General features: G+C 39.2%; 1 protein-coding gene and 1 non-coding gene across 4 annotated transcripts; both read left to right on the forward strand.

Annotated features, from left to right (window-relative positions):
• Positions 1-2,283: 2,283 nt before the first annotated feature.
• On the forward strand, positions 2,284-20,361 carry KLRB1 (killer cell lectin like receptor B1). 3 transcript variants are annotated; one of them, XM_047787587.1, is made up of 7 exons: positions 2,285-2,476; positions 8,651-8,749; positions 9,450-9,524; positions 11,575-11,729; positions 12,095-12,210; positions 18,528-18,584; positions 19,927-20,361. In XM_047787587.1, exons 1-6 carry the CDS (start codon positions 2,401-2,403, stop codon positions 18,541-18,543), a joined length of 537 nt encoding a protein of 178 aa, XP_047643543.1. In that variant the 5' UTR covers positions 2,285-2,400; the 3' UTR covers positions 18,544-18,584; positions 19,927-20,361. The 3 variants fall into 3 exon arrangements, with proteins under 3 accessions (XP_047643542.1, XP_047643543.1, XP_047643541.1); XM_047787585.1 differs by lacking the exons at positions 18,528-18,584; positions 19,927-20,361 and adding an exon at positions 15,716-15,863; XM_047787586.1 differs by lacking the exons at positions 8,651-8,749; positions 18,528-18,584; positions 19,927-20,361 and adding an exon at positions 15,716-15,863 and having other exon boundaries at positions 2,284-2,476.
• On the forward strand, positions 16,062-16,134 carry TRNAK-UUU (transfer RNA lysine (anticodon UUU)). The gene has a single exon. It is a non-coding gene; the product is annotated as a tRNA-Lys (tRNA).
• Positions 20,362-27,630: the final 7,269 nt, after the last annotated feature.

Consider the following 27,630-nt stretch of genomic DNA (forward strand, 5'->3'; position numbering starts at 1 on the left):
TCCACATCTTGACAACTGTATCTAATGCTGGTATAAACATTGGGGTGCATGTATCTTTGTGAATTAGTGGCTTCATTTTCTTTGAATATATACCCAGGAGTGGAATTGTTGGGTCGTATGGTAGTGGCTAGTATGTACATCTTAATATCAAGTCTTCCAATCCATGAACATAGGATACTTCTTCATTTATGTCTTCTTTAATTTCTCTAAGCAAATTTTTGTATTATTCTGTGTACAAGCCTTTCACTTCCTTAATAGCTTTATTCCTACAGATTTTATTCTTTTTGATGCTTTTGCAAATGAATTAATTTCTCCATTGTCTTTCCAAATAATTATTAGTGTGTTAAAATTCAATTGATATCTCTGTATTAACTTTGTATTCTGAAACTTAGCCAAATACATCTATTTTTATAGGTGTGTGTTGTGTGTGTGTGAAGTCTTTAGCACTTTCTGCATGTAAAATTATTTCATCTCTGAACGAAAATAGTATTTTCTTTTTTTTCCAACTTAGATGGACTTATTTCTTTTTATTGTCTCATTAGCTTGGTTAGAACTTCCAATACTGTGTTGAATAGAAGTGCTGAAAGCAGGCATCCTTATTTTGACCTTAGAGGAAAAGCGTTCAGTCTTTCACCGTTGATTATGCTGTTGACTATGGGCTTTTCAAAAATAACCTCTATTATGTTGAGATAGTTTTCTTCTATTCATTCCTGGTTTGTTGAGTGTTTTTATCATGAAAGAATGTTGAATTTTGTGAAACATTTTTTTCTCCATCAACTGAGATAATCATGTGTTGTTTTTTTTTTTCTTCATTCTATTAATGCAATGTATTACAATGCTTGATTTGCCTATGATACACGATCCATCTATTCCAGGAATAAATCCATTTGGTCATGATATATAATCTTTTTAATGTTCAGTTGAATTCAGTTTCTTAATATTTTGTTGAAAAATTTTATACGACTATTCCTCAGCAATATTTGTCTTTTTTTTTTTTTTGGTAGTGTTTTGTCTATCTTTGGTATCAGGGTAATTCTAGTCTCACAGAGCTTGAAAATGTTCCATCCTCCTCAGATTTTTGGAAGATTTTCAGGAGAATTGGTGTTAATTTTTCTTTAACAAATTCCTAATAGTCACAATCACGCTTCATAACTTGAAACTAAACTTCAGAGCACTAAAAACACTATTTTAAGCTAAGAGTAGTCTATTGATCTTTAACTCTTTGCTTTCTCTGTTGTTTTACTCAGCAGTCTTGCCTACGTTTACAACTCCATTTTCCACATTTTGCATCTTTTTTTTTTAGCACAAACATTTCAGGAAGATTTTAGAGCTTTTGAAAGGCACCCTGTAGTTTTTTCATTAGTGTTTACTTTTTACAACATTGCAGTAAATATTATTTATCTTGATTCCTAAGTTTTTTGGAAGCTTCTTAAATTTGCACTCTAGAAAACTGCCTCATTTACCTCATGCTAGTCCTAACATGGAGAAAGGTACTCAAAAATATAGAATTATCATATGACCCGGCAATTCCACTCTTGGGCATATATCTGACAAAACTTTCCTTAAGAAAGACACATGCACCCTCATGTTCGTTGCGGCACTATTCACAATAGCCAAGACATGGAAACCCAAATGTCCATCGACAGATGATTGGATTAGGAAGATGTGGTATGTATACACAATGGAATACTACTCAGCCATAAAAAAGAATGACATAATGCCATTTGTAGCAACATGGATGGAACTAGAGATTCTCATACTAAGTGAAGTAAGTCAGAAAGAGAAAGACAAATACCATACGACATCACTTATATCTGGAATCTAATATACACCACAAATGAACCTTTCCACAGAAAAGAAAATCATAGACTTGGAGAATAGACTTGTGGTTGCCAAGGGGGAGGGGGAGGGAGTGGGAAGGATGGAGAGCTTGGGGTTAATAGATGTACACTATTGCCTTAGAAATGGATTAGCAATGAGATCCTGCTGTGTAGCACTGGAACCATGTCTAGTCACTTATGATGGAGCATGATAATGTGAGAAGAAAGAATGTAAGCATGTAGGTGTAACTAGGTCACCATGCTGTACGGTAGGAAAAAATAAATAATGTATTGAGGAAATAATAATTTAAAAAAATATAATGGTTACAAAGACAACAAACAAAACTTCCCAGAATTTTGTCAAACAACGGACCAATTAATTGCATGTTACGTATTATGGACACCCAGTAAGTGGATTTTCTCACTAATCTAACCGAAAAAACCCACAGGTTGAAGTGCGGTGACATAAGAGAGACAACAGGGTTTTTCAAGACTGGTCACTTCCTTTTGCTGGTCTTGCCTCATAGAACTTGGAGTTTTTCCTTTTACCCAAGTTTAGTGCTACATTCTTCTGTTTGCAATGGAAAGACAGGTGATATATGCGGATTTAAACTTATCCAGGGATTCCGGCCTTGAAAGCTCGTCAGCTCCTCAGAGTAAGTGCCTCTGCTTTTCCTTTGGGCATTTATATATTTTCCAGAGTTAGATTTTTTTCTTTTAAATTCATGGCTTTAAATCATGGTTTTGAAGATGAACAGCAGTGTATGTTAATGTTAAGTAGGTTTAGCATGGCTGGTCTGTAGGGAATCACAACTGTGGGGAAAAAAACACATACCTCATAAATTTATTTTTTCTCAAGATACCAGTGTGAGAAGTGAACATTGCTCCTATTATTGAGACTTGGCTAAAAGATCCTGAAGGCTATCTTTCATGTTTGAACAAAGGAATATTTTTAGAGATACATTACCTTACTGTAATAGTAAGCTACCTTATTACGATTCCCTCTACAAAATACTGTGATTAAGTTCCAGTGCATTTGCATCCATGGCATTCCTTTCAGATTGTATGGTATAAGCGTAATAATTAACATCTTTCACTCTCCAAAGGGAAGGGGAAAAAAAGTGTTCTGGAAGAAAATTATGTTCAAGATCACAGACTTGAATATAATTACGATCTGGTGATTTTTAAATGAAAAAGTATAATGGTTTAGGAGAAAAAGACACAAGATATGGGAGAACATCACTGATGAACCTATTCTGTATTTGTTGTTGAAGTTGACACTTTTCTGTTTGTCAGAGGAGTTAATATTCCAAGTGAAAGAAATAAGGAATTCTAAGGTGATGGATTCCACGGCCTGGGCTTGGATAAAAAGAAATCAAAAACTAGGCAGAAAAAAAAAAGCATAAAATTATCATGACATAGTATTATCTCGTGAAGTCTAACCAAATTTACTAACATTTAAAACATTGCAATTTGTATCCCATCTGATATTCATTCCATATAAGTGCTTAGCAAGTGGGCTGTATCTTTTTAAGATGATTCATATAATTTGAAACTATTAAATTATCAGCATCCTAAATTGGGGTTTGAAAAGTCTTGGAGTTATCAAATAATTTCATGATCCCCTCCACATGGGGGTGAAAGGAAATTGGAAGCTTTGATAACTACAGTGAGATTCCAGTCAAGCATAAGTTATTTTTTGATGGAAAAGAGCAAGACTTTTTATTCCCTACTCAGAACTAGCAAAAGTGAGGAGAAGGCAGGATGGTCTTGGAAAGAGATTTTGGAGAAAGAATACAGAAAATGACAGCTAGAGTTTCCTCAAAAGCTACAATCTATGATCCCCAACCAATGGGGCCATAAAATGTATCTATCTTGATTGCAATCATTATTCCCCAAAATATGGTTCTATAAGTAAATCTGAAAAATAGCAGAGTTCCCATTGTAGCTGAGCAGTAACGAACCTGACTAGTATGCATGAGGTTGCAGGTTCTATCCCAGACCCTGCTCAGTGGGTTAAGGACCTAGCATTGCGTGAGCTGCAGTATAGGTCACAGACATGGCTCAGATACCACTTTGCTGTGGCTGTGGCATAGGTCAGCAACTGTAGCTCTGATTTGACTCCAGCCTGGAACCTCCATGTGCAATGAGTGTGTTTAAAAAAAGTTTTTTTAGGAGTTCCCATCATGGCTCAGTGGTTAACGAATACGACTAGGAACCATGAGGTTGGGGGTTCGATTCCTGGCCTTGCTCAGTGGGTTAAGGATCCAGCATTGCCTTGAGCTGTGGTGTAGGTAGCAGATGCAGCTCAGATCTGGCATTGCTGTGGCTCTGGTGTAGGCCGGTGGCTACAGCTCCGATTTGACCCCTGGCCTGGAAACCTCCATATGCCACAGGAGTGGCCCTAGAAAAAGGCAAAAAGACAAAAAAAATAAAAAAATAAAAAATAAAAAAATATTAAAATTTTTAAAAGTTTTTTTAATTTTTTTAAAGAGTTGCAACATTTATTTCAGGTTCTCTCTCTCTCTTTTTTTGTATTTTTTTCTTTTTTGCCACATAGGCAGTATGTAGGAATTCCTGGGCTAGGGATTGAACCTCCACCATGAAGCAGCAACCAGAGCCATAGCGGTGAGAAAGCAGGAGCCTCAACCTGCTAGGCCATCAGAGATGCCCTAAATTTTTTTATTAAAAAAATTTAAAAATTTTAAAAAAGTAAATCTGAAAACTAGTAGAATAAAGTCAGAACAAAATAGGTGACTCTAAAAAAACACTTGTCAATTGAAAAAAAAAACCCCTAACCTAAAAGCTGAGAATTATGTATTCAGTGGCTTCACCTAGGATTATAGCCGAGAAGATAGACTCTCAGATAGCTCTGAGGAACTATTCCCAAGAGGTAATGGAAGAGCCTGGATATATAGGAGATTTTGCTGGGGAAAAAAAATGCAGTCAAACATCAAAAATTACTGGTAATCACAAAAACAGACATTCTCAAGTTAATGATTTTAGTGCTTTTCTATTTGTGAGAAGATGCAAGAATCCAGACTTACCAAAATCATTCCTTTGCTATGCATCTTAACTATCTAGGGCTTGTGTCCTATTTTTCTCCATCTCGAATCCCCTCAGGGTGCACAGTTCGGGGGGGGGGGGGTGCGGCTGCAGCGTCTGATGGCTTTAAGGCCACAATATCCTTTGTTTAATGAAATAGCAGGCAACTTTCTCTCCCCCCCCCCAACACTGATCTGGTATTACAATTATTGTGAAAGTACTACTGAGCTCTTTGGCTAAACTCTTCAGGCTGCGGTAACTGTGTAGAACAGTGCTTTTATCGAAGAGAATCAGGAAAGCCAGAGAAAGAGATGTGAGTTGTGACCTATTTTGCTTACAGGCCCGGAATTGATCTCTTAGAAAGGTAGATAGGTGTTGCAAAATGCCTCTAGAGTTTTACTCGTTCACCCCAAAATAAGCACTTGCTCTGTGCCAGGCATGTTCTAGGAGAGAGCAGTGAACAAAACAAAACATAGTTTCCTTCACTGCATTTATGTTGTACTACTATAAAGGCATACAAATAAACAATAGCTAAGTATTATATATAGAAGCTCAGATGGCATTAAGTGCAATGGAGGAAAACCTTTTTTAAAATGGAATTGAGAGGTCGTTTTTGGAGAGGGTATCATATCAAAAAGAATTATCATAGAAGGGCTGCCTGACAAGATGATGTGTGAATCAAGATCTGAAAAGGGTGATAAAGGCATGCTTGCTGGGGGAAGAGTATTCTAGAAGTTGTAGCGGCAGGTGAAAAATCCCTGGGATGTGAACGTGCCTGTCCTACTTTAGAGGGAGCACGTGGGTTTGTGGGAAATGGCAGCATGTCTGTTTGGAAAATAGCAGGAGATAGAGTTAGAAAAATAATGGGAAGCTGGATTGAACAGGGATTTGTAGACAGGTTTATAGACTCATAGACTCAGATCTACTTGATAGAAAGCCATGGGAAAGTTCAGAGCAATGAAGTGAGATGATGTAACATACTATGTATATCCAAACAAAACACAGCCCTAAGTGGGCATTTCCAGATAACTAAATATTCCATAGCCTCTTCACTTTATTGTTGTAACTCTAATCCCATGTCATGTGGCAGAAAAAAAGTAACCCAGGAGAGGCAGAGGCCCCTCCATTCAATTCTTTACGTTTTAGATGCATAGTTGCTATGTGCCAGGCATCATGTCTAAGAGAATGATTTCATATCACCCTTTCCAAAACTTCATGAAGTAGATAGTATTCCACACTTCATAGCTGAGGAAATCTGTAGGTTATGAAGGTTCATGACCAAAGTATTATGCTCAAATACCAATCTGTTAGATCTGAGAGCCTCTCTCTTCACCACCATGATACTTCAGAAAAAAAATACTAACATAGTGACTCTATGAAGCTTTCCCCATTTCTCAAAGTTCCAAGGGAGGGAAGGAAGTATAAGAAAAGAGAGAAAAAGGTAAAATAACATACACTGTAGAGAAAGGTCACCTAGGACTAGGCTTAGGCTTTATGAGTTTGGCCCCTCTATGTCCCACTGGTTTGCATTAAAAGTTTTAAGTCAATATCCTCCCATCTGGTTCTGCCATTTTTGGAAATATGACCTTGAGTCTCCTCTAAGTGCCTACTATTATCTTTTCCTTCCTGATGATAATCCATCTGCCAACAACTTGAATCTACTCTATTATCTGTTTCCTCCCACAATCTTTTATCACATTTAGCTACCCTAATTTCCATCTCTCCAAGGACATTTTAACTTTTTTTTTTTTTTTTTTTGGCCTTACCCACGACATGTGGAAGTTCCTGGGCCAGGGATCGAACCCGCACCACAGCAGTGATGAAGCTGGATCCTTAACAATCAGGCCACCAGGGAACATCCCCCAAGGAATTGTAGAAAGAGCTAAATGTCAGCATCATAGCAGAAGAAATCATTAGTAGTTGTCTGAAAACTGGCGTCACACAACTTAAGCTCCAGGTAGAGTGTATAAAAATAAAATAGAAAAGGACTTACAGGTACTGTGGAACATTTAATGAGAATAAAGACTATATTTTATTACAGACATATCTGATACTAGAATCTTTAACAAGTGACGCAAAGCAAGTGTCCATTTATATTGAGAAATAATAGAAAATACATAAAAGGAGTAGACACTATAAATAAAGAGCTATAGATAAATTAGAAAACCTTTACTTGTTAAGACCCTTGGCTCTAGTAATACATTTTAGAAAACAATTACAATTGTAATATATCTAACTAATCAAGCCAAATGGGAATAAAAGGGGTTTATAATTAAGTCAGATATAGAAATTGTCTAAGCACAATTTGAAGTAGAATAACTGAGGTATGAATTATCAAAATAATTCCTGTCAGAGCTGCTTTAATTTTGGAAGTTGTATCTTAGTGTTTCCCAAGAATTTTTGTATCAGTAAGTTCCTCTTTTCTTATTTTTCTGTATGAAATCCATGTTTTTAAAGATGTCTGGAAGCAAATACATTGATAACATTATCATTAATTTATGATTCCATTTTACTAATTAATAGAATCTCAACTTTTTCTTTTTATGACCACACCTGCAGCATATGGAAGTTCCTGGGACAGAGGTTGATTCAGAGCTGCAGTTGCTGGCCAACACTACAACCACAACAACAAAGGACCTGACCCACAACTGCAACCTACGCCACAACTTGCAGTAATGCTGGATCCTTAACACACAGAACAGGACGAGGGATCAAACCTGCTTCCTTATGGAGACTACATTGGGTTCTTAACCCACTGAGCCACAGCGGGAGCTCCTATAATCTCAACTTTTGATGAACATGAGATACACAGAAGATTGCTATTGACGTGAGTGCAGAGAAAAGCAAAGATTTGACATTTTTTAGATGATGCAATATTGCAGATTTAGGTTCACATTACGGCATACTCATTGAAATATTGAAAACAATGTGCAAACTCACAAACTTCCCTGAATTCCATACATTTGGTCCAAGTTGGAAATGACTGTTTCAGACAACAGCAAAGTGGAGGAATCCATGTCTAAAAATAGAATTGTCCTGGGAGTTCCCATCGTGGCGCAGTGGTTAACGAATCCCACTAGGAACCATGAGGTTGCGGGTTCGGTCCCTGCCCTTGCTCAGTGGGTTAACGATCCGGCGTTGTTGCCGTGAGCTGTGGTGTCGGTTGCAGACGCGGCTCGAATCCCGCGTTGCTGTGGCTCTGGCGTAGGCCGGTGGCTACAGCTCCGATTCAACCCCTAGCCTGGGAACCTCCATATGCCGCGGGAGCGGCCCAAGAAATAGCAACAACAACAACAACAACAAAAGACAAAAGACAAAAAAAATAAAAAAATAAAAATAAAAATAGAATTGTCCTATATCACCAGCACATTAAAAAAAGTTGTTCGGCACAAAATAGAGCCTAAAAAAAAGTGTCTTGAAGAAATAACGACCATCCTTTTAGCCAAAATTCTTGGACTTCCTACAATAGGACACATACTTCATTTTAGTATAGCACTTGGCGCTTTTCAAAACATCGTCACGTCTATTTCATTTGCTTCTTATACTAATCCTTCACATACAAGACAGGCAAAAATTTTTCTGTTTTATCAATGATCAAACTCTCAGCTGAATCTGAGGTTCCTCTTTGTGGGACCCTACTTTAAGATGATTGATGAATATTCTCTCCTGCCCCCACCACCCCTACAACCTGAATCTAACTGTTCTTGTGTGATCCAAACAACCTTTGCTTTTTGTACCAGATGGACTCAACTGAGTTAACCTAGTATGTTTTCTTAATGTCTCAGATGTTTGTCAGGGTCCACCTTGGCATAAATTTGCTCTGAAACTTGGTTGTGCTGGGATTACTCTTCTGGCCTTGGCTGTGATTTGGTTGAGTATTTCAGGTAAGTGATGCAAGATAATTTATATCTTGTTCTACTTTTTCGACCTATACCATAAATATTCAAGTATGTTAGCATCACTTGGCCACCCCAAAGAGTGAAGACAAGTGACAGACCAGTGAAGGAGAAGACAGTTACAAAACCATGCTTCTAACAGTGCTCAGCCCATAGGTGCTTTGTCAAATCAATCCTCTCTTATTTTTCTTCCAAATGGTTCTGATAGTCTTCACAGGGGATTTTACATGTGTTCTAAGAAGTTTTAAAAAATCACAATTATGATTAAAAAAAAAAGGGCACAATAACAAAGAAAAGTTTCCAAATAGTTACAGTTTCTTAAGTGCTCACTCAATTCCAGATTGTCCTAGGCAATCTCTCCCATGAGATAAGCCATGGGCTACTCATGATGAGGCTAGAACGTGCAGGGAGGAGTGTAAGCAATTTAAGAATTTAAGTAACACCTTCGGGTTTACTTATCCATCAGATGACAGGTAACTCAATGTCTGCATGTGTTCACTGGTTATGTGTTCGTTTATGTATGCTGTCTTCTAAGTAGACCCTTTGTTACTACTGCTTTTGCCTCTCTCTTCCATCCATACTCAAGCTTGTTGAGAAAACAATTTGCTGAAGTGATAAATATAATACATCCTTTGCCGTGCATAATGAAGCATTAATCTTTCTTTAATGATTTCTCCTTCTTTACTAGTGATATTCTTACGACAAAAATTGTCAATAGAAAAAACCAGCATGGATGTTCCAGAGAGCAGGAACGAAACCACAGGTATATTTTGTGGCTCGAATTTCCGAAGAATAGCAGCTACCATTCCATAAGTCTCATGCGTTACCTTGTGTTACCTTAGTTAAGGCTCATAACACAGTCCAGGCTCACAACACCCCTATGTTCAGATACGATTATCACTCTGATTTTACAGTTGATAAAACCCAGGCAAGGAAAGGTTAAGCAACGCACTCGGGGTCCTACAAGTACTAAATGGTGACACTGAGAATTGTACTTTGGTGATCTAACTCAGAGCCTATAATCCTAACTACAAGAGCGTACCGCCTTATGAGAGGCTACTGCTAGACAGTCAATAATAATAGCCAAAAAAAAAAAAAAAAAAAAGCTAAAAGACAAAGTATATATTTAAATGGAATATTGATGATTTTAATGATTGTACCAGACAGATAACTTTAGTCTGAAGTTGATTAATGAAACACAAACATGAAATGAACTCTTTAATCTTTATTGTATTAATCAAGACGATCTTGTTGTCACACTTACTAAGTAGTGTGTGTTAAGAAAGTCACTAGCAGCATGTGATCATTTATTCTGCGCATTTGTATGGAACAGAAATGTTAAGAAACCTAGAGGGAGTTCCCGTCGTGGCTCAGTGGTTAAGGAATCCGACTAGGAACCATGAGATTGCGGGTTTGATCCCTGGCCTCGCTCAGTGGGTTAATGATCTGGCATTGCTGTGAGCTGTGGTGTAGGTCACAGATGCGGCTCAGATCTGGTGTTGCTGTGGCTGTGGTGTAGGCTGGCAGCTGTAGCTCCTATTAGACCCCTAGCCTGGGAATCTCCATATGTCATGGGCATGGCCCTAAAAAAAGCACCAAAAAAAAAAAAAGAGAAAGAAAGAAAGAGAGAGAGAGAGAGAGAGAGAGAGAGAGAGAGAGAGAGAGAGAGAGAAAGAAAGAAAGAAAGAAAGAAAGAAAGAAAGAAAGAAGAAAGAAAGAAAGAAAGAAAGAAAGAAAGAAAGAAAGAAAGAAAGAAAGAAACCTAGAAAATCCTTCTGGGAAATGCTATTTAAGAGATCTCACTAATAGGCAAATATATAACTTTGCAAATTAGAAATTTTCTTGTGGGGAGTTCTCATTGTAGCTCAGCAAGTTAAGAACCTGACATAGTCTCAGTGAGGATGCAAATGCAATCACTTTCCTTGCTCAGTGGGTTAAGGATCTGGCATTGCCGCAAGCTGTGGTGTAGGTCACAAACGTGTCTCAGATCTGAAATTGCTGTGGCCATGGTATAGGCCTGTAGCTGCAGCTCCAATTTGACCCCTAGCCCAGGAATTTCTATATGCTACCAGTGTGACCATAAAAAGAAAAAAAGGGAGTTCCCGTCGTGGCACAGTGGTTAACGAATCCGACTAGGAACCATGAGGTTGCGGGTTCGGTCCCTGCCCTTGCTCAGTGGGTTAACGATCCGGCGTTGCCGTGAGCTGTGGTAGGTTGCAGACGCGGCTCGGATCCCGCGTTGCTGTGGCTCTGGCATAGGCCGGTGGCTACAGCTCCAATTGGACCCCTAGCCTGGGAACCTCCATATGCTGCGGGAGTGGCCCAAGAAATAGCCACAACAAGAAAAGACAAAAAAAAAAAGAAAAAAAGAAAAAAAAAATTCCGTGTAATATTTTCTCCATGGTATTTGCCCTAATTTAGTGAAATGAAGTATTAGTTTCTTTTCATTTTACATTTTGTTTAAAGTAGACATTTTAAATGTAAGTTTGAGATTGTTGTCCATGTAGTAGGATAAGCACCAGTGATGAATTTAAGGAAACTCAGAAAGAGTTTGACTCTACCAGCATCTGATTGTGTGGACTTGAACAAGTTATTCTGTTTGTCGGTGATTCAACTGGTCACTCCTTTCTAAATCTTAGTACCGGAACCAACAGTAAGTCTCAAAACCCTTCACCAATCGTTGTAACAGTGATGACCAAAGACCTCCCTTTTTTCTTTATAGTGACCTGTGCATGTATAATTAGTCACAGTGGGGTGGGGACAGGTTAGAAATATGATACTTATTTATGTCTTCTTCCCCTTTCTTATTTTAGAAAGACCAGCTCTGCTAAAGTGCCCAACAAATTGGCAACCATTCCAAGAAAAATGCTTGTTTCTTCATAACTCTTATAAACACTGGAATGACAGTCTAGCTGACTGTTCCACAAAAGAATCCAGTCTGCTGCTTATTCAAGATAATGAAGAATTGGTAAATAATTAAGTAAAAGGCTTTAATTTGACTTAGCACTTTCTTCCAGCCATACTAAGCTCTTCATGCTTTAGCCTGTGCGTTCTATGCAGGTAGAAGTAGTAACTTTGACTTTCAAGAAGCTCACACTCTGAGAGACTAAACAGATGTGTAAGCAAATGATTAGACACAATTTAATGAATTCAACAATATAAACATATAGATAGATATAGCACAAAGGGAATAATTAACTCTGATGGGAAATTAGGAAAGGCTTTATAGAGGAGGTGATACTTGAACTGGGTTTTAGAGGCTGAGTAGAGAATGCAAACCACAAATAGAGAAGACAATTCCATGTCCAATCATTTCTTCTGATTTATTTATAGAGACTCATACAAAATCTGACAGCTAGTGGAGGAATTATATTTTGGATTGGACTAAATTTTTCCTTACCAGAGAAGAACTGGAAGTGGATAAATGGCTCCTTTTTAAATTCTGAGATGTAAGTATTAGAAAAGCTAATATGAATATGCAGTTTCCAATGATTCTGAAGTTGGTCAAAAAATTCCGTATGTGAAAAGACATCAATCAGCCCTTCATAACAATATGTATTTTTTTATCTGCAATGGAGTTTTAGGAAACAAGGAAGAGATTAACTCCTTTGGAAGGGGCACATAAAAAAGTTTTAAAATAACAACATTTAAAAATCAAGAAACTTCTAGGAGTTCCCATCATGGCTCAGAGGAAACAAATCTGAGTAGCATCCATGAGGATGCAGGCTCGGCCCCTGGCCTCACTCAGTGGATTGAGGATCCAGTGTTGCCATGAGCTGTGGTATGGGTCACAGATGTGGCTTGGATCTGGCATTGCTGTGACTGTGGCATAGACCAGAGGATACAGCTCCAATTTGACCCCTAGCCTGGGACTCTCCGTGTGCTGCAGGTATGGCCCTAAAAAGACCAAAAAAAAATTAAGAAATTTCTAGCTGGAAGCTATTGGCACAAAGAATGGTTTAAACAGTGTTCTTCAAACTGTGGGACCATGTATCTTAGTGGGTTACAACCAGCATTAGAACAATGAATAGGAAAGGGAAAAAATAGAGTTAATAGCACAGTGTGGAACCCAGGCATTTGAGAGAAACTACCCACATTATGACAACTATTGTAGACTATTTTAACCAGTGGTATAAGAGAGAGAGTTGTTTCAGGGGATATGGTGGAGAAGCACAAACCACAGAAAAGCTATTCACAGATTCTCGTGTAAGATGGTCGAGATAACCATAGGTGTTACAGGAGGATTCATGCTACACAGTTAAGTTACACATTTAAATGGACTTCATGGTTATTTACACAGAAGAGGGCAGGACGTCTTTTTCCCTTGAAAGCAAAAAACCTGCAGGCATACAAATTTCTGAACAGAACTTTGGATGAGTTTTTGAGAACAGATGCCAGTGTTATGCTGTTTGAGTCTGTGAATGAGTTGTTCACATTTATATAAATTGCAGTTTAAATAAATTTTTTTAAATCACTCAAAAAATAAGAGCTTAAAATTTAAAACACAGGAGCAAAGGATTTCCCTTGTGGTGCAGCAGGTTAAGGATCCAGCACTGTCACTGCAGCAGCTTGAGTCACTGCTGTGGAGAGGGTTTGATCCCTGGCCCAGGAACTTGTGCATGCCATGGGCTTGGCTGAAAAAATAACAACAAAATCATAGGAGCACGTTTATGTTTATCAAAATATAGTAATCATTTAAGTATGGAAAATTATTAAACATTGAAAGAAATATTTGTTTAATCAGCAAATTTTGATATTGACTCATGTTCTAAAATATTTTTTTTAATGCAGCACTTAAAAATGAAAATTATTTTAAAATAAAGTGTTTAGAGTTTCTGTTGTGGCTCAGTGGTTAAAGAACCAGACTAGCATCCATGAGGAGGTAGGTTCAATCCCTGGCCTCGCTCAGTGGGTTAAAGGATCTGGCATTACCGTAACCTGTGGTATCTGATATTGCTGTAGCTGTGGCATAGGGTGTCAGCTACAGCTCCAATTTGTCCCTTAGCCTGGGAACCTCCATATGCCATGAGTGCAGCCCTAAGAAAATTTTTAAAATATAAAATAAAGTGTTCTGGACTAGAAATAATGTATGAAAAGGCAAAATATATTTTATTAAAATCTACTCTAATTTTTTTTTTTTTTGGCCTTTTCTAGGGCTGCTCCAGCGGCATATGGAGGTTCCCAGGCTAGGGGTCCAATCGGAGCTGTAGCCTCCGGCCTACACCAGAGCCACAGCAACGCGGGATCCAAGCCACATCTGCGGCCTACACCACAGCTCACAGCAATGCCGGATCCTTAACCCACTGAGCAAGGCCAAGGATCTAACCCGCAACTTCATGGTTCCTAGTTGGATTCGTTAACCACTGAGCCATGACGGGAACTCCCATACTCTGATTTTTTATGTTTTCTGCAGATTATTTTCTATACTTTATTACATATAAATGTAACTCTGATACTAACTTATTTTTATTTTTTGTAAATAGTAAAGGTTAACTTTGGTTTGTATGTGTGTTTCTTATTGGGACATTATGTTTATTTTTTGTAAATAGTAAAGGTTAATTTTGGTTTGTATGTGTTTGGTTTGTTTGGTTTTGGTTTGTATGTGTTTCTTATTGGGACATTATGTTTATTTTATTAAGGTTTATAATAAAGTTGGAAAACACTGAAGTGTCCCTATGAGCAGAAATATAGGCAAAGTTGATGGATTAAATTCAATTGAATATTCTATTTTATTTTGAGGATGAAAGTGATGGTTTGGTTGAAACAGTGATCAGGTAAACCTGAAAGGTATGATTTTATAGTAGAAAGAGCAGCAGCTAGACTCTGCTTTTATTTCAGTTCTCAGCCCTGGTTTTCAGGTAAAGCAAAACATAAAGGGTGATGATAATTTTTTTTCATCGGACTGTTCTGAGGGTTTAATAAGATAACGGTAGAGAATGAGGTAGAGATCTCATCAAGGAAGGCCTGGGGCAACACCAAAAACTTTTTGGAAAGGGAGTCATCGACTTGGTCAAATGAGCATTCAAAAAGTTCTCTTGAAAACTGAAGCAAAGACCAGAAGGGTGCAAGAAGCCAAATATAGGGCACTTACACAATAGCTTGGTTGAGAGAGGTTACTCATTCAAGCAAAGTGTCAAGAGAAGGAAACCTAATTGGCATCTCAGGGCCAAGGGCCAAGAACCAGAACAAAGTAGCAAAGAAAAGCTCTGAAAGAGTCCTGCCCACGGCCACCACTTCTCTTGCTATTTGAGACAAAGAGGTAAATGGCTTGCACTCAACCCATGCTGGCATCCCAAGCCCAACTTGCATCGTACCTCCCACCTGCAGGGAGCCATATGACCAGTGTTTCTTTGGACCTGATAGTACTGTGTATCATCCTAGAAGAGACCCACCAACGTATCTGAAATGGGAATAAAATGAAACTCCAAGTGCATATGACATGAGCGGAGCCTCCTTTCCCTACTACCTTCAAATTCCTTAGACCCTGCGTATCCACCACCCTCAAAGTACTAACTAACTTTCCTGAGCATGTGCTCTGTTTAAGTGTGATCATGCTTTCACATGCCTCCCCCAATACTAGGGGGCTATATCCTATAACATTTAAGAAAATCAAGGCTCTGTGAAGTTAAGAAACATCCACATGACACTTCAATAGTAGGAAAAAGGAGATTCAATTTCCGGTTTCCAAAGCAGCTCGTTTGTATGTATCGTTATGTCATTTCTTGTTAAAACCATTCTTGGCCAGTGAAGATGGGCTTGCAATTTCCAGAGGTTTAGAATAGCTTTGCATTCAAAGTTTATATCAATATTCACTTGTGACTGTGTACTTCTGCAATGCTTAATAATTGAGCATCCCATTGTTTCCAGAAAGTTGTAGAAAATACCCGCTGGGTGAGAAGAATTACGTGAGAAAAGTCACAAACACTAAGTAGAGGCTTTTCTTCTGCTCCACAGATTACCTATTACTGGTGTTGCTGGGGAAAACAACTGTGTCTCCATCTCAAAGACACAAATGTTTTCTGAGCCCTGTGATACAGAAAATAGATGGATCTGCCAAAAAAACCTAAAACCTGTCAGAAATATAATAAAGAAATAAAGTATATTCTGCCTCTTAGCCATCCATTTCCTCTCCATTTCTTTAATTTCCATTTCAGGTCTCTGTTATTTTTAACTCAGGGTTCTGTTGCAATAGCGGAATGTGCATTTCTTGGTACAAAGTGAACGAATCCTGAGACTTCTCTCATGAATCTTACAGAAGTTCATGTTTAACTTCTTCATTCAGTAGATGAGAAAACAAAGGGCCTGGATAGCTCAGTTGGTAGAGCGTCAGACTTTTAATCTGAGGGTCCAGGGTTCAAGTCCCTGTTCAGGCGCTTCCTTCTGGAGTTCCCATCATGGCACAGTGGTTGACGAATCCGACTAGGAACCATGAGGTTGTGGGTTCGATCCCTGGCCTTGCTCAGTGGGTTGAGGATCCGGCGTTGCCGTGAGCTGTGGTGCAGGTTCCCGAGTTGCTATGGCTCTGGCGTAGGCCGGTGACTACAGCTCCAATTCGACCCCTAGCCTGGGAACCTCCATATGCCACAGGAAGCAGCCCTCAAAAAGGCAAAAAGACAAAAAAAAAAAAAAGAAAACAGAAACATAAAGAAAACATGTATCATTTGAAGTGATGCTCCGTGGAAAAAAAGCCCAGACCAGCTAAGGGGAATGAGGTCTAACCCTGACATACAGATGTGGCCTTCACGCATCCTCTCTACAGCTTAGCTCACTTCCAGAAAAGTTTTAGTAAGTGATTTGTAAAATCCTCTCCTTCTCTCATAGCCTGTGATTTTTTTCATAGCATCACACACCTGTGGGTTGTAGAAGAAACTGGTTTAATGCCCATCGTCGTGACTCACATCAGAGACCCATTACTAAAAGAGTTTGGGAGGGGACCTTAACTCGTCCCATCATTTCAAAGTTCTTCCCATTTTAATTTTCTCATTGCTCTTTGATTTTCCTTCAGCGTCCTTTCTATGGCTCACACACAAGCTGTAGGAAACATAGCATCAAATTTTTCATTACTCTGATGTAAATGTGATTCTTTTTTTCAACCCTGCAGTTGGGGAAATGGAAGTTAAGAGGCATGTTTATTCTGATAGATCTCTTGAGTTTTCACTTTTTAAAACCACATGCCAAGTTTCTATGAAAACAAACAAAGGCCAACATTGAATTTACTCTCTAAGGAGACACATACTAAAATTTCAGAAAAGTAGATATCTACTTACTCTCATAATTCAGTGCAAAGTTGAATTATATAAATTCAAGTAATACTATGGTGACCAAAATAAAAATTTAATTCCAGGTATAATCCCTAAGTGTAATTCTAATTCTGATGGAAATCGCCCTCCACGTATTGCTGTTGTTTCCCTCATCTGATGTGTGAGAGCTGCTCATAGCCAACTTGAGTAAGGTTCCCAAACTGGACATTGATAAAGCCAGGACTAGACACGAGACTTCTCCCTGAAGCAAAGATCCATCCTAGCTTCTTCCTACGTGAATGTTTCTTCCATTTTCCAGCGTGTCTATTTCAATATTAACCGCTCAACTGGGTTTTTACGCATTTCTTCTCCTAGAACCAGCATCTGAGGAATTAAAACATTAAGAAATGTTTTTTTTACCGGCCCCTCCTTTGACAGTAGGAGCGGTCTCACACAAATTCAAAAAGTGAGTCTATCGCCACCTTGTGACCATTATGTACATCTGCAACTGTGAGAGTGCAGTTAGAGGAGCAGTGTCGCATTTACAGAACGGTTCAAGAATAGTTCATTTAACATCAGTATTTTCCTTACCTAGATCCAACAATTATTACAATTTTCTTGCTTTCTATTACCTTATTTTTTGAAAGCATTAAAAGTAAGTTGCATATATAAACAAATCTAAGAAAATTAAAAATAAAGTTAATAAATATTCCAAGATGTATTTTACATCCAGATTTTCCCCAAACGTCTTTTATAACCCCTCCCCTCCTCAATACAGAATCTAATCAAAGTTTACACTTTGCACTTGGTTATTGTCATGTTTAAAGATAATTCGAGCAATATTAAACATTTCTGAGTTTATTTGAGGAAAAATTGATTCACATGAGGCAACATCCAATCTAGCAGACAGAAAGGAGCTCTAAAGGGCTTTACAAAATGAAAAACTTTTATAGGCAGAAAGGAGCAGGACCAAGGAAGTCGTACTTGGCAAAAAAAAAAAAAAAGTGGCCTAGTTATTGCAAGGTGACTTTCCTTTAAGGGATGGCCAAAACCTGTCAAGGAGATGACCTTGCCAATGCTGATCAGATGATTCCTAACTGACTGATGTAAGATTCCAATTCTGGGAGAGCCAAAACTGTCGTTAACATGGGGCTTAGCACAAGTGAATCCATTTTGAGTCTGTTGTTTATTTTATTATTATTATTATTATTATTATTTCCTTTTAGGGCTGCACCCACGGCATATGGAAGTTCCCAGACTAGGGGTCGAATCTGAGCTGAGGCTGCCAACCTACTACAGCCACAGCAATGTCAGATCCATGCCGTGTCTTCGACCTACACCACAGCTCACAGCAACTACCAGATCCTTAACCCACTGAGCAAGGCCAGGGATCGAACTCGCATCCTCATGGATACTAGTCGGGTTCATTACTGCTGAGCCACGCCGAGAACTCCTATTGTCTTGTTTTTTAACATCACTTTGGTATTTTTTATTAAAGAATTGTCCATCTGCTCTTTTTCCCCCAGGGCATTTACTTATTGAAGAGTCTGGGTCACTTTTATTACAGGATGTCCTGCATTATGGTTAGTGATTTGATTGTTTCCTCATAGTTTTAGTGTTGACTTATTTTCTTTATCATTTATTTTAAAAAGTTTTTTTTGGCTGCCCCATGGCATATGAATGTTCCAGGCCAGGGATCAGATCCAAGCCACGGTTGCAACCTACGCAGCAGCTGTGGCCATGCCGGATCCTTTAACCCACTGTGCCAGGCCTGGGATTGAACCTGCGTACCAGCAAACAGAGACACCACGAATCCTGTTGCACCACAGTGGGAACTCCCGGTGTTGCTTTTAAAATGCAGCCCCCACTTTTTTTGACATTTGCCATTGAGAGTATGGATCTGTGCCCACCGCCCTTGAATGTGATTTCAATCAATGTGACATCTCTGGCTAGGTCATAAAACTTTGCTTACTTTGAGAAACTCTTAGGAAGCTTGCTCTCGGAACTCAGGCTGAGACCAAACTTCCCAGGTCTTCTTGACAACAGTCCAACCTGAAGTTCTAAGTGATAGCCATCCCCGTCTTCCACTTGTAAGTAAAGAAGGCATTGCAGTGACTCCAGACCCAGCCATCACTGGATTGCACCTGCACTGGAAACTCTAGGAGAGAATCCCTTGTGAGAGCTGTAAGAGGTAACACAGTCATCATGGTTGAAATATTAGTCAGCCACAAAAAAAGGAGGATGTCCTGCCATTTGCAACAACATGCAAGGGACTCAAGCCATCATGCTAAGTGAGATAAGTCAGGCAGAGAATGATAAGTACTTTATGCTCTCACATGTGGAATCTGAAAAAGAGAGAGTAAAGCAGTGGTTACCAGGGAATGGAAGGTGGGATGTAAGACTGATAATGTTTAAAGGTACAAACTTGCAGCAAACAGTAAACAAGCCACAGTGATCTACAATGAATATAGACAATGATACTGTCCTAGAACTATGCAATATAATACATATCACCACAATGACAATTGTATTACGATACATAAATATACCAAAGTGATGCATCCTACACCTTCAGTATACACAAGTTTCTATGTCAAAAATATTCAATAAAAGTAATTGTGGTTGTTTTAAGCCACTAAGTAATTTGGTATTCAGCGCCAGTGTAATTTATATTGTCCTCCTTCCCCAACTTCAAATCCTGAGGCTGGAGCCACTAAAGATGCCTCGTTTTAACCACTCTTATTTTTGTTTTCCTAAAACAAAACAAAGAACCTAGAGGGGTTCCTACCCTGGCTGTTTAAGTGATCAGAGTATTTGTTTTCAACAAGATGTATCAATCTGTGAAATCTTGTCTCAGTGTTTATGGGAATATTTATATGACTTTCAATATCCGTACTAATTCATTTCTTGTTTTTTATTCTTTAGGCTTGCTTCAGCGGTGAGATAGGAGCTCTGAGAACTGTTGGTTAGCTATTCTTTTTTTTCCTTAAAGTCTTTTATAAACAGGACTATCATACAGTTCGTGTACTGAAAAAATAAATAGGTTCAAGTCCTAATCCAGCCTCCTGAACTCTATGTTCCTGAGCAAGTAAATATCCTGGAAATGTAGTTTGCTCATCAATAATAAGAACATTCAAGGCAGTGATGTTTGCTCTGTGAAGGACTTTGGCCATATCTCATCCATTTAGATATTGCAATGCTGTCAGTATCATTTTGTATAAATAATCTGTGTTTATTGTTTGAAATTCTCTTCAGTTCAAGAATTATTTAGAGGAGTGATTTTCTTTCTTCCAACTATTGAGTTTGGGGTTTAAAATATCTTAGTAATTTCTAAAATAATGACAAAATATTTAACTCTGGAAAAGAACCTGAAAAAATGGATATATGTATATGTATAACTGAATCACTTTGCTGTACATCTGAAACTAACACAACTAAAATAAAATTTTTATTAAATTGAAAAAAATATTACTATTTTTTGGAAAGGAAATGATGTGTTCTCAGAGGTGCGTAATTTAGAAGCCTCATAAATCTTCCTTATTGTTACCCAAAGTGAGGTCCGGCTGCTCATTGCTCAAAAGCCAATTGTCAAGAAGTAAGATTGGTGGAAAGGAAAGTTTGCTTTATTTTGGAGTCAGGTAGGGAGGGCAGACTCGAGTCCAAAGGCTAACTCCCCCACTGACAATCAATAGGCAAGAGCTTTTAAAGGGTCTTTTCAGGAGTGTAAAAGCGGAAGAAGGGGGCTACATGCAGAACACTACAAACAGCTCTGATGGTCACTTTGAAACTGGTCATATGCCATGATGCATCAGTGTACACTTCCAAACATAGCCATAGACAGATCTGCCTGGATTTATGATGGGGCTGTGTCCCAATAAACCCATAGTAAGTTGAAAATATTGCAAGTCAAAAATGCATTTAATGCACCTAACCTCCCAAACATCATGGTTGAGCCTAGCCTACCTTTAACAGGCTCCGAACACTTACACCAGCTTGCAGTTGGGCAAAATCATCCAACACAAGGCCTATTTTAAAATGAAGTGCTGGAGTTCCCGTTGTGGTGCAGTGGTTAACGAATCCAACTAGGAACCATGAGGTTGCGGGTTCGATCCCTGGCCTTGCTCAGTGGGTTAAGGATCCGGCGTTGCCATGAGCTGTGGTGTAGGTTGCAGACGTGGCTTGGATCCAGCGTTGCTGTGGCTCTGGTGTAGGCTGGGGCCTACAGCTCCAATTGGACCCCTAGCCTGGGAATCTCCATATGCCGTGGCAGTGGCCCAAGAAATGGCAAAAAGACAAAAAATTAAATAAACAAACAAATAAATAAATAAATAAATAAAATGAAGTGCTGAACATCTCATGTAATGTACTGAATACTGTACTGAAAGTTATAAATAGAATGACTCTATGAGTCCAAAACATATGTAAGTGTATGGATGGTTTACACTTGTGAAGGTGGGCTGATGGAAGCTGGGTTCATGGCCACTGCCCAGCACCACGAGAGAGTATGGTTTTACCCATTGCTAGCCCAAGAAAAGATTAAAATGCAAAATTCAAAGTATGGTTTCCACTGAATACATATTGCTTTTGTACCACGGTAAAGTCAAAAAATTGTAAGTTCAGTCAAACCACTCTAAGTCAGGGACCATCTGTACTATGGTTGCATATGCTTTCTCTCCAAACCTTTTGTTCAACAAGTTGAATGTAGTGTAGATATTTGTTTTCCACTGATATAAGTTATGTCTCTAATTTGGGGCTGAGATCTCTACCTTGATTTTCCACATTGATGCCTACAAGCCCGAGACCCACAAGAACAGATCTAAGTTAAAGCTGCATTTATTACGAGCTATAGCAAGTACCACACACCATGGGAATGCGTGGGTGCAAGGTTTTGCCAATTTGGATATTTGAAAGCAACAACAAGACTCCACAGAGCATGCTCACCTAAGGCCTTTAATCTAAAGTCCACAAATACTGTGCCACAAGAGAAAGAGAATGCAGGCAAACATTTGAGAGGCCAGAGAAAGGGAAGGACAAACACCATATGATATCACTTATATGTGGAATCTAAAATATGTCACAAATAATCTCAAGTTGCTGTGGCTGTGGTGTAAGCTGGCAGCTGCAGCTGCAATTCAACCCCTAGCCTGGCAACCTCCATATGCCCACAGGTGTGGCCCTAAAAAAAAAAAAAATAAGGCATAAATGAACCTATTCACAAAACAGACTCACAGACACAGAGAACACACTTGTGGTTGCCAAGGGGAAGGGGGAGGGAGTGCGATGGACTGGGAATTTGAGGTTAGTAAATACAAACTATTCCATTTAGAATAGATAAGCAATGGGGTCCTACTGTGTAGCAAAGGGAACTATATCCAGACATCATAGAGCACGATGAAAGCAAGAAAAAGACGTATATATTATATATACTGCTCCTGGGTCATTCTGCTGTACAGCAGAAATTGGCACAACATTGCAAATCAACTCTACTTTAATTAAAAAGTAGAAGTTCCCACTGTGGCACAATAGGATAAGCAGTGTCTCTGTAGTGCCAGGACACAGGTTCGATCCCGGACTTGGCACAGTGGGTTAAAGGATTCAGTGTTGCAGCAGAACTCCATATGTGGTGGGGCAGCCAAAAAAAAAAAAAAAATTAAGAGATTATCTTAAAAGGCCGCAGATATCATACAGCAAGAGAAAGAGAAGGCAGGCAAACATTTGGGAGGCTAGAGATTTCTAGGGGCAATCACCCAGGGTTCGTTTCACATGTCTTCTATGTTCTGGCTCTGAATTGAACTCCCAAGGTCATCTCAAGGAGTTGTAGCTCTGGGAAATTTCAGGGCAGAAGTTCTCATGTGGGTTCTTATTCCCCACTTATCCCGTTGTCCAGGTTCTCTGGTTGGGCCAGTTGGAAACCATCTATCAACAAACTGCTCCAAGGGTCACCATGGGAGTTTCAAACTTTGAACAACACATTATGAATTCCATTGCACATTTTTTTTTTAGCCAAGAGTCAAAGCCAGACCAATAGTTCCCAAAGCTAAGGCTATATATAACTTTTCTGGTCCAGTTCAGCTGAAAGTCAACTTTATCCTAAGCAGTCCAGTATGTCAGTAGGAAGGAATTAGGAAAGGGCTGTTATAAGATTGAGCCTTGTCCTGGGAGGTTTGGGGTAGAATTCTATAGAGTGGGGCTTGCTCTAGATCAGATGTCATCAGAAACCAGTATTTTAGTTCACTGGGTAACTTGGTTTACTGGGTTACTGGGTGTTGTAGAGAGATAGGACTAACTTGTAGCTGTTTTATGGTAACTCTATGATTATCTCCAAAGGCACCTGAAAACATGGGCAAGTTAAGGATGAATGAACTAGTGATTTACAAGACGAGGTTTAATGTGCCAAAAACGCATGCATGCATGCATGCATGCATGCTTTATCAGCTACGCTACATGTGTTGCTGAAAATGTACAGATCGGTGTTCTACATCAGGTTTATCTGATTACACAGGCAGGTATAGGATAAAAGATGTCTTAACAAACTCATGCTTTGATTTCCCAGAGACTGAGATATTACACACACATCTTGGAGGTTCACAGTCTAAAAGACAAAGCAGGTGTCATGTCCAGGGCCTTCCTGATATTTTCCTGTGATTTCCTTCTCCTAGGGTATCAGATCTTTTGCCTCCCCCTTTTTAATTTATTTTTTTTAAATGGCCTCAACTGTGGCATAGTGACATTCCCGGGACAGGGACTGACTCCAAGTCACAGCTTCAAGCTACATCACAGCTGCAGCAGTACAGGATCCTTTAGCCCACTGCGCCGGCTGGAGATTGAACCCGTGCCTCCATGGTGACCAGAGCCCCTGCAATGTGATGCTTGACCCAATGTGCCACAGTGGGAACTCCTCTCTTGCCTTTTTTAAATTTTTTAAAGTTTTATTGACGTATAGTCGACTTACAAGGTTGTGATCATTTCTGCTGTACAGCAAAGTAATTCATTTATATATGTACACACATCCATTCTCTGTCAGATTCTTTTTCCATATAGATAATCGCAGAATATTGGGTAGAGTTCTCTACTACACAGCAGGCTTCCATTAGCCAAAACGTCACTTAAGCATACTTTTTGGAGAGTTTTATTCCTTTAGCTTGTACAGCCCTGTGTAATTGCTGAAGATTTCTTAGTAGTTTTAATACATTAGGCAGGGAAAACATACCAAGACTTAAGCGGTAAACGGCAAAGAAGCTACAGTCACTGATATGAGCTGGGAGAAGGACATATCTGGTTATTTGTGTAGTTACACAATGTTCAGATTTCTATCTGTACTTAGAGATGATTGATGAGTGACCTTGTTTCTGTCTCAGTCTGTCTGGCTCCAGAGTGACCTTGTGGAATGTTTGTACTCTGTGAAATTGGTATGTTCAGCAGAGAACTCCAGCTAAGAACTCTCAGGGTGCTTTTTCATATCTTAATCCCCCGCTTTTGGTGAAAAACAGATGGCTTCAGGTCATAGGCTATCAATCTGTGATATGCAGATCTTCATCATTGCTAAAATCAGGAGATTTTCCAGAGGACGCCGTTTGTAGCTGGATGAGAGGTGGCCCTTCATGCTGCTGTTACAAGCTGGTGAACCACGTGATGTGATAATAGCCGTGGAGTAGCACCTAAGACTTTGGGCGGGATGCAGAGTCCAGTGCAACAGAGACAGCTCCCAGCAACAACATTGTTTTACTCCTTGAAATAGACCACAAAGCCAAGAACTGAGATCATTAAACCTAGACCAGTAAAACACATTCCAATATCCTCGTAAGCTCATTTCAGAAAGCCGGGTGGTTTTATTCTTCTAGCTTAGTCATACGCTGTTCATTTGTTTGTATTTCTTTAATGAAGTACAGAAAGCATTGTTCACTGTATTTGCTATAGCGTGAATGTCCTCCCACCCTGAGAGTTACTTAAGAGAAAACCATAAGCCATGCTAAACTTGGCTAATAAATTTAAAATGATTTGTTGGGTTTTAAGAGTAGAAGTGACGTCCTCGGAGTTCCTATTGTGGCTCAGCAGGTTAGGAACCTAACTAATATCCATGAGGATGCAGCTTTGATCCCTGGCCTGGTTCAGCGGGTTAAGGATCCGGCAAGCTTCAATATAGGTCACAGATGGGGCTCGGATCTGGCGTTGCTGTGACTATGGTGTAGGCTGGCAGCTGTGTCTCCTATTGGACCCCTAATCTGGGAATTTCCATATACTGCAGTGGTGCCCCCTTCCCCCAAAAAAGAAATAATGTCCACACAAACAATAGTACCCTAGATGGGCACAACCCTAACTGGTAGAATAAGTATCCTTCATTTTAATAGGAGGGAATCAATCATTGGTCCTTTAAGGTGGTCAGATTTTCTGAGTAGAGGTAAATAATTCCTCCAAAGTTGTTAAGGATATAGTATCCTCAATAGAAGTATTTTAAGGCAAGTGGTGGTGGCAGTGGGGTGTTCAAGGTTGAATCTGTGAAAGATTAACTGTTGGGAGTTCACATTATGGCTCAGAATGTTAAGAGCCCAATAGAGTCTCCATGAGGATGCAGGTTCAATCCCTAGCCTAGCGGGTTGCATTGCCGAAAGCTGTGGCATAGGCTGAAGACATGGTTTGCATCCAGTATTGCTGCGGCTGTGGTGTCACCCAGCAGCTGTAGCTCCGATTCGATCCCTAGCCTGGGAACTTCCATACACCCAGGTACAGCCGTTAGGATTAATGATGTAAAAATAATTTAAGTATCACACAAGACCTGTAAAATATAATCCACTTTTTGAAATATTTTAGCAACGTCTCTCAATCCTTTTTCTATTTTGTTCCCTGAAAAGCTTTTTAGACATTTTGTTTCGAATGGCCATAACCAAAAGATTTTAGTACCATAGATAAAGACATACTGTGTACTGTTATATCCTATGTGTACAAATAGCTTATACATAAATAGAGCAAGACATCCTCAGCCCAGAAGAACTAATTTTTGCCCCCTTGGGGGTGATGTTACCCTTGCTGAGAATGCATGTTTTAAAGGAATAGCTATTAGAGGATTGACAGCAGGAACAGATAGAAGATAATGGAAATGCCAATCAGACAATTCAAATTGGTAACTATTGTCTGAAGAAAATGCACAAGATCATTTTGTTTTTCCTTGGGTGATAGAAGAACATAGGTCACCAACAATAAGATGAAGAAAAACTCAGAGAGCTTGTCGAGAAATCATTCAGTCCACACTAGGTGTCTACATTATATTACAGTTAACAATGTTTTAATAATATAGAACAATATCTATATTATGTTACCATCTTAATAAAGTGTAAATATGTCCTTTATTTAATAAAATATTCTGGTGTTTTTCTTTCCCAGAGCTCAAATGCTTTGGTATTCAGCCTGCAAATCTTTGGAAAGCTAGGATGATTATAGGTATTTGGATTTTTAAAAATATGCGTGGGAGTTACTGTCATGGTGCAGCAGAAATGAATCCATCTAGGAACCATGAGGTTGTGGGTTTGATCCTTGGCCTCGCTCAGTGGGTTAAGGATCCTGCATTGCTGTGGCTGTGGCGTAGGCTGGCAGCTACATCTCTGATTCAACTCCTAGCCTGGAAACCTTCACATGCCGAAAGTGCGGCCCTAAAAAGCCAAAAAAAAAAAAGCTCCATTTCTTTCTCTTTGATGTGGATGATAGATTGGGAACCCTTCTCTTTACAATACTTTAGACACATCACAGGTTGAAGGGAAAACTGAATTTCAGATCTTTCAAAGGCTTTCAAGAGCTCCTGTCACGGCTCAGTGGTTAACGAATCCAACTAGGAACAATGAGGTTGAGGGTTCGATCCCTGGCCTCGCTCAGTGGGTTAAGGATCCAGCGTTGCCGTGAGCTGTGGTGTAGGTTGCAGACGCAGTTCGGATCCCACATTGCCGTGGCTGTGGCGTAGGCCGGGGGCTACAGCTCCAATTGGACCCCCAGCCTGGGAACCTCCATATGTCACAGATGCAGCCCCAAAAAGACAGAAGGAAAAAAAAAAGCTTTCAACAAAGAACCTTAGTGATTTGTTGATGCTAGAAAATTTTCTAATCCCAAATAAGTGATTTCTTACTTACACAATTGTTAGTTCATAAAGAAAAATGGCTGGCTTTCTAAGACTTTGGCTGCACTTGGATTTTTTTTTTTTTTTTTTAAATGCTGGTAGAGGAAGTTGGTAAGAAAGAAATTTGCCCATGTTTGTGTTGGACTAAATTAATGAAATATTAATTTGCACAATTTGTACTAATTTTCACATTTCCAGACCAATTAGCCAGAGTCAAAATCACAGCAAGCAACTGATTCTCCTTCCTGGAACAATGCAAATCATTCTGGCACCAAGCAAATGACCACGTACTTTGCCAAACAACTGATCCTCTCTGTGTCTAGAAATATCAATTAATCTAACCACAGACATAAGATGTATAAACATAGAAGGAATCATAGAAATTGTGTATCGTACAATGGCCATATTCTACAAAAGCAGTGATGAGGCCAGATAAATGTTTTACTTTGATTAAGTCCAATCCTTTACCTCACCTTATATGTCCTAATATTTACTGAGTTTTTACCATGTGCCAAAGATTGTTCTAA

This window comes from Phacochoerus africanus, chromosome 7, assembly GCF_016906955.1.
Source record: "Phacochoerus africanus isolate WHEZ1 chromosome 7, ROS_Pafr_v1, whole genome shotgun sequence".
Lineage (NCBI taxonomy): Eukaryota > Metazoa > Chordata > Mammalia > Artiodactyla > Suidae > Phacochoerus > Phacochoerus africanus.

Excerpts from the sequence above, each read along its gene's own strand:
- KLRB1 (XM_047787585.1), top strand. The coding sequence starts at position 2,401 with ATGGAAAGACAGGTGATATATGCGGATTTAAACTTATCCAGGGATTCC. Across the intron at positions 2,477-8,650 it reads AAGCTCGTCAGCTCCTCAGA|ATGTTTGTCAGGGTCCACCT; the intron begins GTAAGTGCCTCT and ends TTAATGTCTCAG. Across the intron at positions 8,750-9,449 it reads GATTTGGTTGAGTATTTCAG|TGATATTCTTACGACAAAAA; the intron begins GTAAGTGATGCA and ends CTTCTTTACTAG.